This window comes from Coloeus monedula (genome assembly GCF_965178545.1).
Source record: "Coloeus monedula genome assembly, chromosome: 6".
Lineage (NCBI taxonomy): Eukaryota > Metazoa > Chordata > Aves > Passeriformes > Corvidae > Coloeus > Coloeus monedula.
This window is the reverse complement of record NC_138786.1, coordinates 60,257,344-60,267,347: the sequence shown is the minus strand read 5'-3', so window position 1 is coordinate 60,267,347 and position 10,004 is coordinate 60,257,344. Positions and strand designations below refer to the sequence as shown.

Sequence of the window (10,004 nt, the reverse complement as noted above, 5' to 3'; positions counted from 1 at the left end):
AGGTCTAATGGAAGGTGTCCCTGCCCTTGGCACGGGGGGGTTGGAACGAGGTGCTCTTTAAGATCCCTTCCAACTCAAACCGTTCTGCGATTCTATAATAATAATAATAATAATAATAATAATAATAATAATAATAATAATAATAATAATAATGTCATGACTCTGTGACGGCCCCTGACTACGCCGTGCAGGGCTCCAGAGCTCACCGATGGAGTTTTTTGGAAGGGCAGCGGTTTGCACTCCCGCATCCCCCACCTTCCCGCACCCCGCCGCGGCGAGCGGACTACGGAGGTGAGAGGACGAGGAAGACGATGAGGAGGAAGGCGACCGCGGGCGTGCAGCCGTGGCCGGGCGGGGAGGAAGGCGGGCGGGAAGGAGGGATGGAGGAGGGATGGAGGCGGGCGGTGGGCGGGCGCGGGGCGGTGGCAGCCGGGGAGGGAGCCGGGCGCCCCGCGGACCATTCGCGACCGGCGGCGGCAGCGGCGGCATCAGCGCGGGGCTCGGCGCGGTGCCCCCGCGGGCAGGGCTGGCAGCGGCGGCCGCCCCCTCCCCGGCGATGAAGGCGAGCCCCGTGGCGAGCGCCGCGGCGGCGGCGGGGCCGGGGCAGGCGGCGGGGGGACCCGCGGGGGCGCCGCGGGAGCCCGATGCGCGCTGGCGGGAGAAGGGCGAAGCGGAGGCGGAGCGGCAGCGCACCCGGGAGCGGCTGGAGGCCACGCTGGCCGGGCTGGGCGAGCTGGAGTACCTGCGGCAGCGGCAGGAGCTGCTGGTGAAGAGCCTCCTGCTGCGGCGGCCGGCGGGAGCGGCGGCCGGGGCGCAGGGCGGCCGCGGGGAGCCGCCGGGAGAGGGGCCGCCGGCGCGCAGCCTGGAGGAGAAGTTCCTGGAGGAGAACATCCTCCTCCTGCGGAGGCAGCTGGTGAGCGGGGGCGGGGGGCGCCGCGGGATGCGGGTGGCGAACGCCGCGGGATGCGGGTGGCGAACGCCGCGGGATGCGAGTGGCGAACGCCGCGGGATGCGAGTGGCGAACGCCGCGGGATGCGGGTGGCGAACGCCGCGGGATGCGAGTGGCGAACGCCGCGGGATGCGAGTGGCGAACGCCGCGGGATGCGAGTGGCGAACGCCGCGGGACGCGGGCGGGGAGCGCCGGGGGACGCGCGCCCGCTCGGTCCCCTCGTGTCGGTGTGACCCGCGGGTCCTGCCCGCGGAGGGGCGAGAGAGGAGCTGGGAGCGCCCGCGGGGAGCACCCCCGCCCCGCTGTCACCCCGGCACGGCGCGCAGGTGAGGCGGCGGGCCGGTGACAGCTCGGAGGTGGACGGGTCGTGCCGGCGTTGTGCCGGGTGACCGCAGAGTTCCCTTCGGGTCCCGGAGCCAGGCCGGCGGTCCCACTTCCATTCATGGCAAGAAAAGCGCCGCCGTTGCCATGAATGGAAGTTGGGAGCCAGCTCCCGGGTCCCAGCCCCGAGAGGAGGCAGCGGGCGCTCGGGCACCGGCAGGATCGGGCCCTTAAAGAAGGGATGCTTTTGTTGGAGGACGCGCTTTGGAGCTGGTGTGGGAAGAGATGGAGGGCGGCATGAAGCGGCAGATCATTTTTCAATGAAAATAGCGTACAGCTGTGCCTGGCGCTCTTTGTGCGCGGCTCAGCATTTGCTTTCACCCAGGGAGAAGTTGGATTGCGTGATTTATTTCCCTGATTTATTCTTTTCCCAACCCCCGTTTTTCGTCCTTTTTTTTTGTTTCTTATTAGCCTTTTGGTTTAGTTAAGTTAGGGGTGTTTCCCTCTTAGAAAGATAAAAATAAATTATTTTTTCTGCTGAGAAGGGGCTGGCTGCCGGCCGAGAGCCGTAGTGAAGGACCACGGAATCATTACCAAAAAAAAAAAAAAAGAGAGAAAAAGACCAGAAAAAGCTGGGGATTTGTGGTAGCACTTTAATTTGTGCACTTGACATTGCAGATTGGAACCAGATGCGGTGCTGGCTGGGGGAGGGGGCGCTGGTGGCAGTAGGTGGCGCAGCGAAGTCATCCCTTGAACCCATCACCTCCGCCAGCCTGGCTGCCAGCCAGCCCTGGCTCCCGCAGGAATGGGGGAGAAGGCTTGGGATCACCCCTTTGGTTCTCCAAAGGATGATCTTAAACGCCAGCACGTCTTCAACCAGTGCTTGCCAGTGCTTTTAGCATTTGCTCTCCCTTTGTCCAAGGCTGGGCTGGACAGGGCTCTGAGCAAGCTGGTCTAGTGGAAGGTGTCCCTGCCCATGGCAAGGAGGTTGGAACGAGATGATCTTTAGGGTTCCTTCCAACCCAAACCGTTCTAGGGTTCTATGATTGTCCTGGATTCAATGGGTTTAGAACTAGTCCAGCTATGAGCATCAAAACTCATTGCAATGAATGTATCACAGCACCCCTGGGTGCCAATCAAATGATGCACTCAAAGAAACAAAAGTAGATGAACCTTCCTCCTGCCTCCTCCACTCTCCCCAAAGCCAGAGCAATGGAAGGGTATGAAACTGAACAGATGATGGATAAGCAACATTATAATACACAGGGGGAAACGGATTGTGTTGACCGTGGGTTAATGAGTGCCTTGCAAAATAATTTCTTATTGCTTTTTTTATGCCATCAAATTGCCTTCATAAATAGCCTTAAAATTCATCTCACAGCAATTTCATACAATTATAATGGGAGAAGAGGAAGAATTACTCTTCCTTCCTGCTGCACTGCAAAACTAATAAAAGGGCTGTGATCCCAGCCCTGGGAATCTTGCTCTCTGGATGGTAGACTCTAAGCTCATAATGTGCAGCAGAACAAGGCGGTTCCCACACCACAGGCACTTGTTGGCAGAGCTGGTTGGTGCCATTGTGTGAGCAGATGTGATCTTTGAGTAACACCAGTGTGGTGGGGAACGTGCCCTGCTAGGCTGGCACAGCCGTCCTTGCCTGTTCCATGTGCACAGGTCTGGTTTGGCCGTATCAAACAATCCAGCTTTGTTCTTGCAGCTGTGGTCAGCACAGTGTGTTGGTCCTCCTCAACTGTGGAACACGCTCCTCGTGCAGAACTGGCTGGAACAGGCTGGGATGAACTGCCTGCATAGTTCTTAAGTATTTATCCAGAGCATCCATCTAAAATGTTAGGGCTTTGTTCAGTTTTTATATATAAGAATATGGACAAGGTGTTTCACAAGGCTTAGACAGAGAGGTCTGTTGGTCTTTGGGACCCGTTCACATCTGCCCCACTGAAGGAGCTGATGTTCTTTGTCCTCTTCTTTTCCAGAACTGCTTGAGGAGGAGGGATGCTGGGTTGTTAAATCAGTTGCAAGAGCTGGATAAGCAAATAAGTGATCTCCGCCTGGACGTGGAAAAAACGACAGATGAACACCTGGAGACAGACAGTCGTCCAAGTTCAGGTAAGGGCAGTGCTCAGCAAAATGCAGCCTCCCTTGGGACCTGGAATTAAACTGGCTGTAGATTTTAGTGCTGGAGTTTTCAGAACTACAACAGTAAATGTCTACAGCTCATTCACATTCATCTGATAATGAATTCCTACTAACAGAGTTCACTGACCATGGGAAAGGTTGCTGTTTGCTTCTTTCAGAGGAGCATTTCAAGCTTAATTAGATTTTGAGTGTTTGGGGCATTTGTTTTTTCAAGGCCACCCTCAACATTAGTTCGAAAAGTTCTGATTGTCCTGTATATTAGGGAGGAGGCTGAAGGAAAAATGGTGAAAAGAAGCACCACCACCAGGAGGAAGATATCAAAAGTGGTCATACAGCCAGAAAGGAACATGGAATCAAACAATTTCATCCCCCATATATTGAATTTCATCTCATTCTAACTGTGTTGAAGCCAGTAAGTGGTATTTAACTATGGAGAGCCTTTCCTAGAGGCCTCTAAACTTGTTCTGAAGACACCAAAAGGTGGTGAATCCTCCAACTCACGATTGTTAAAGCCATTGCTAATTTCTTGTCTGAATCTGACTTGTTCAGCACTGATGTTTTTATATCCTTTTCTCCCCTAAAGAAAGGTCTTTTCTAATACCCAGCTTTTCCTCCTCTTGGAGGTGCTATACAGTATAATTCCTGGCTTTTATTTGATGAGCTAAACAGGTCAAGTTCTTGAAGTCATTCATTTTAAGGCATTTTTCCAAGCTCCTAAATAGCTTGGTGGCCTCTTTCCAATTTTTTAGCTTTGTTTTAAGCATGTTGGATTCAAGGGCTGGGCTCACCATTCCAATGTTTCTTACCAGGGCCGAGTAGACTGCTGAAGTCATTTCCCTGCTGCTATTCATTAGTCCCTTTGTACATCCAACAATCTCATTAGCTTTTTTTTTGCCATATCATTAAGCTTGATTGAGCTGCTTTTCCACGCTGACTAAGCCCTTTCCAGGATTATTGTTTTCCAGGATGCATCCCCATTCTGTAGGCATGCTCTGCATTCCTTATTCCTAAATGAACACTTTAAATTTTGGTGGTGGTGTGTCATTTTTCCTTGAGTAGTCCCAGTTTACCAGGAAATTAAATCTGATGTGTCTCCACATTATTTACCATTTTTCCTCTTTCTTGTCATCCACAAATATTATGTTTCTCTCCAGAACTTTGAGGAAAGTAATGGATAGCATTGGGACCAACACTTCTGTAGTTAAGTAATAGTTGGAGAGTCTGTCTTGGAAGTATAACACTCTGTTAGATGAGTGGGCTGCCAAACACAGCCTGGATCCTTGTTGCTAAAATCTGAAAATCCCTGTAAGGGTTAAAGCCTCAACCCTTGTAAAGTTTTAAAAAAATTCCATATGCTGGGATAAGTTCTGCTGTTTTAAGTGCTTTACTTTTAAACAAAGTAATTCATGGCAATAAGGATTACTTAATTGTGGGCTGGTTTTGGGGTGACTGAATGAAATCCCATAACTACTTGCATTAGAGTAAGCCAACTCAAACACCAGCTTGACTGCCTTTCTAGGGACACAAATAGTAACTCTGTGTAGACATAACTAATATAAATCCAAACTCTTATTTTTATAGGGTTTTATGAGCTGAGTGATGGAGCTTCTGGATCGCTTTCCAATTCATCTAACTCTGTCTTCAGTGAGTGTTTATCCAGTTGCCATTCTAGCACTTGCTTTTGCAGCCCTTTGGAGGCAACACTGAATATCTCAGATGGACGCCCTAAATCTGCAGGTATAGTAAAAGCAGGTCAAATACATCATACTCCAGGAGGTGGCTTTGGCTTTGGAAATACTGCCTCAGGAGCACCTGGGTTGGATTAACCCTTCTTCCTTTCATGTGCCACATTATGCTCTGAAAAGATCCCAATGCCTCTCACGTATGTGGGTCATGGGGCAGGACTGTTTGCCCTCCTCTGTTCCAGCCTTACACGTGAATATGTCCCTCTAAAGACATGAAAATGGCATGTGAAGATATGACAGCTGCTCTACCCAGCAGAGGGCAGTGGTACCTGTACACAGAAACACATCAGTCAGCTGATTTCTCGTGGTTTTCTTTAGAAAAGCATTTTTAGTGAATAGCAATAATTAACGATAGTTCTTAGCTGTGTCAGCATTAAAGTCACAGAGTAAGGAGCTAGATACAGGTTTAAGGGGGTCAGGGCACATGTCAATCTCTTTTTAGCAGTCATTTTGTCAATTCTGATGGCCCTCAACCCCCAGGTGAGCATGGTGAGGCATGTCCTGCATTTATATAGTGTAGACAGGTAGACATCATGAACAGGGCGGATACATTTTGTCTCTTTGGCAAAGAGCTGTGAACTTTCCTTGGACACCAGTCTGAAGATGCAAGCCTTGATGTGCAGGATGGTTCAATAGGAAGGCCTCCTCTGTTCTCCAGAAAAGACACTTCAATAGGTCTGTTGTCATCAAGTGTTACTGACTGCAGACATTTTCAAAAGCTTTAGCTCATTTTGGGTTGGGGAGGATGATTCCAACCACAGTATTTCCAATTTGTGTTCTGCTCTTTAGGGTTAACTTATAGTGATTTGTTGTGAATCAAGGACAGAACAATTCATGCTCTTCTGTTTCTGAACTGGGAAAATACAGCCTGGGATGCATTCATTCTGAGTTGCTGACAAGTCCTCTTAGTTTTCCTGTGAGCAGCTCGAGGTAATTTAATGCTCCCTGTTGTAAGGTATATGTGATCTTCATGGGCCATACATTAAAAAAAAAACCACACACAAGGAATTCCATCATTGCATTGATGTTTTTTCTGTATATACCACGAAAACCTAAATCTCTCATTATTCATACAGTCTCACTTTCAGGGATGAAATTTCACAAAACTGACAAGTTTCAAAAATGTCTTTTTCATCAACATTCCTTGAAGCCAACATAGAATTTAGGAAATGTGGGAAAACTGAGAGGTGATCTGGAGGAAGTTTATGCTCTTACCTTCCCTGTTCTTCCTCTCTTGCTCACACAGGAACATCATCTCTATCAACAAATTTCATCAATGCCCATGAGACCTCTTTGAAATAAGCCTTAGATAAGTGATGAGCACTGAGCATTCAAATTGGAGTACCCTGGCTGAAGTTTCCAGCCCAAGGGCAGAAAACAGGACTGGCAGAGGATCATTTAGATTGTACCCCTACCCAAGAAGACAAGGGCAACTTAAGCTTAAGAAAATAATAATAATAATCTTAGGTGCCTGGGTGGAAGCCCTGCTCTTAAGGTTGCTTACCTCCCTAGTAAGCTCCTTAGCCATTAAATCTGACTCATGCATCTTGAAACGCACTGGATTTCTCTGGCAGAACTCTCTTTGCAGAGCCAAGGCTAGGATGTCAGCTGGATTGACCTGCACTCCTTGGACTTGTGTGAAAACACAAGCCTGTTTCCCATTCTTAAACCTCTTATCACTTAAAGGGAGCATCTGTTATTACTATTAGCATTGCTATAAATATTATGATAATAATAGTAGTAACAATAATAAAAACAACAATAAAATTAAATCTGGATTTTTCCCTAACCTGAGATATGCTTGAAAGAATCTGGAAGTGAAATTTGTCAATAAGCTAGAAGAATTAATTGTTCTCTTGTCTGTATTTTTTATGTTTTTCTTTGGATTTAGCAAAGTAAAATATAAAATTCATATGTGCTGAGGCCTGCAGAGAGTTTCACAGGTGACTGTGTAACATATAAGAGACGCTTGCAGACTTCTGGGTGGCTTGAAAGGAAGATAGGAAGATCTTAACAACCTGGGCACAGGTTTGAAACCAATGTAGATGTTTTCCTTAGGGCTGTGATTTTTATTGTTTTAACCATGTGGTCATAGTGGGGTAAATCTCTCGTAGATGCAGTGACAGGGAGACCCACTGAAGGATAGTGCTGCTTTTTATATTGCTTGAACAGCACCCCTGGTTGCAAAATTGCTGCTGCTGTAGTTAAAGCTTTGCATTGTGTGCGTAGATGGACCGGTGTCCTTGGCAGCACATTAAAAACGTAGCACAGCTGTCCCTGGCAGGCTCTCTAAACTCTTCTAAAATGCCTTTCAGATCTCATAGGCTGGATGGACTATAATAAGGAAGGCCAGCATGAGGACCAGACCGCAGGCTCTGTCTGTCACTCTTTGTCCACACCGCACTCAAATTCCCTCGATGTCGTTGCAGATGTACATCCCAAGTACCAGTGCGATCTGGTGTCTAAAAACGGGAACGACATCTACCGCTACCCCAGCCCCCTCCACGCCGTGGCTGTGCAGAGCCCCATGTTCCTTCTCCCCGTGACTGAGAACCCCCAGCGAGAAGAGGAGAGGCTCGCTTGCGATATGAGCGATGTTTGCACCCCATCCGAAACGGACTCGGGACAATCTGCCAACGCCTTTCCCCCCCAGAGCTCCTGGCCAGCTCCATGCCCTTCCACCAGCAAGAGGATAGACAGCTACATCTTAAGCCTGGTTCAGAAAAAGACTCACGCAGTAAGGACTAACAAACCCCGGACAAGTCTCAATGCTGATGCCACCAAAGGCATCTTGAGGCACGGGAGCATGTGCGTCCGGCAGCCGGCAGCGATGGTGGCCCACGGCAACGTGGTGAACCTGAAGAGCTCCAAGCCAGTGTGTTTGCCTCCTGGTGGGACCCCTGCTCTGGACCACACAGCTCCCTCCCCGTTGAAGCAGAGGCCAAGGGAGGCAGCTGGGGAGCAGCTGGAGAGTAGGAAGGCCCCTTTGCCGGCAGCTTTCCCACCCAGCACAACAACCGAACTCCAGAGCAAGCACCTGCCACGGGGCACCAAACCAGCACCACCGGAGCTGGGCCGCAATGCTGCGGCCATGGCAGGGGATGTCCCCAAGGAGAACAGCCAGCTCTTTGCTACATCTCCCAAAGAGTCCTCCGGGAAGCCAGTGGTGCTGCAGCCAGAGAACAGGGTCAGCCAGCCTCCCAAAAAGATCCTGTTGAAGAGCAGCTTGCAGGCAGCTCGCTCCTCGTCGCCAGCTGTTGAGGAGAGGCCTGCGCTGGATTTCAAAAGCGAGGGCTCTTCCTCGCAGAGCCTGGACGATGGGCTGCTGGTGAATGCCCAGTACATCCCAGCCCAGCAGCAAAGCATGAAGCTTCACAAAGGCACCCGGAATGTCAAGATTTTGAAAAGCTCTGCCTTGAAACACAGGTCCCACCTTGCCAATGGGGTGGAAAACAGCTCGCAGACCTTGCGGGAGAAAGCCAAACCAGTCGGCAAGAAGTGCCGCTTTCCTGAGGAACTGGATACAAATAAGAAACTGAAAAAGCCCTCGTCGCGGGGCAAGAGAGGCAGCGGGTTGCCGCTGGAGCCAGGCCTCCCGGGGCGGCAGGCCAGCCTGCACAGATCCGCCCTCCGCTCCCACGGGCACGGCCGGGAGGTTGTGGTGGCCAAGCCCAAGCACAAGCGTGCCGACTACCGCCGCTGGAAGTCCTCGGCAGAGATCTCCTACGAGGAGGCCCTGCGCAGGGCGAGGAGGAACCGGCGGGAGGGTGTGGGCGTCTACTCACAGGTGCCCCTGCCCTATGTCAGCCCCTACGCCTACGTGGCCAGCGACTCAGAGTACTCAGCCGAGTGCGAGTCCTTGTTCCACTCCACTGTGGTGGACACAAGCGAGGACGAGCAGAGCAACTACACCACGAACTGCTTTGGAGACAGTGAGTCAAGCCTGAGCGAGGTGGAGTTTGTAGGGGAGAGCACGACCACCAGTGACTCTGATGAGAGCGGGGGCCTGATTTGGTCCCAGTTTGTCCAGACGCTCCCCATCCAAACAGTCACGGCACCAGAGCTGCATGAAAATGCGGCCAAGGCCTTTGTCAAAATCAAAGCCTCCCATAACCTCAAGAAGAAGATCCTCCGTTTTCGGTCAGGCTCCCTGAAGCTCATGACGACCGTCTAGTGAGGTGACTTGGTGGAATGTATCTGCTTCTGCTTTCGGAAGCAAGGTGCTTATTTTTGTACATATTTCCACAGATTTTTTTTTTTTTTTTTAATACAAATATTTAAAACTTAAGGTAAATTATGTCACTTGTTTTCAGAACTTGGGTGGATACTAGTGCCTTTTATGTGGAAATAAAAGACCGTTACACTTGTTTAAAAAAACCCAACAACACAACACTGCCATTTCAGTGGTGAACAGCCTCCAGCGCGTGGTGTCAGAAGGCTTTGAGAAAAGGATAATTTTTCTGGGAATGGATCTTCCTTGCCTAGGTTTTCCAGTTCTGGGTCCTATACAGGACATCAACAGCATAAGGTCATAAGTTCTTAGGGAATAAAGGGGAGGGAATGAGGGCAGTTCTTCATGGTTTTGCTTGTCCCTTTCTGCTGCTGCTGTTGCCACATCTTGAACTTCTTCCTTCTGGTACTCTGGTCTAGTTTTTTTTTCTTTTCTTGTTGATTCTCTTCTTGAAACTCACTCCTATCCTCCCCCAGCCTTCCGCCACCAGGAAAGGGTTCCTGTTCAATCTGTCTCCAAGGTTAAGTTGCCTTCTCTGGAGTGCAGTCTGCTCTGATCTCCTGGGAGTCACGCTGCGGACGGCGGTGGTGTCCAGAGTAAACTG

At 50.3% G+C, this 10,004-nt stretch overlaps 1 protein-coding gene across 1 annotated transcript; it reads left to right on the top strand.

Moving 5' to 3' along the window:
* Window positions 1-554: 554 nt before the first annotated feature.
* Window positions 555-9,343, top strand: DACT1 (dishevelled binding antagonist of beta catenin 1; the record flags this gene model as incomplete). Its single annotated transcript, XM_082284343.1, has 4 exons — window positions 555-913; window positions 3,262-3,394; window positions 5,006-5,161; window positions 7,485-9,343. The coding sequence occupies exons 1-4, from the start codon at window positions 557-559 to the stop codon at window positions 9,341-9,343; spliced, it is 2,505 nt and encodes an 834-aa protein (XP_082140469.1). The 5' UTR covers window positions 555-556.
* Window positions 9,344-10,004: the final 661 nt, after the last annotated feature.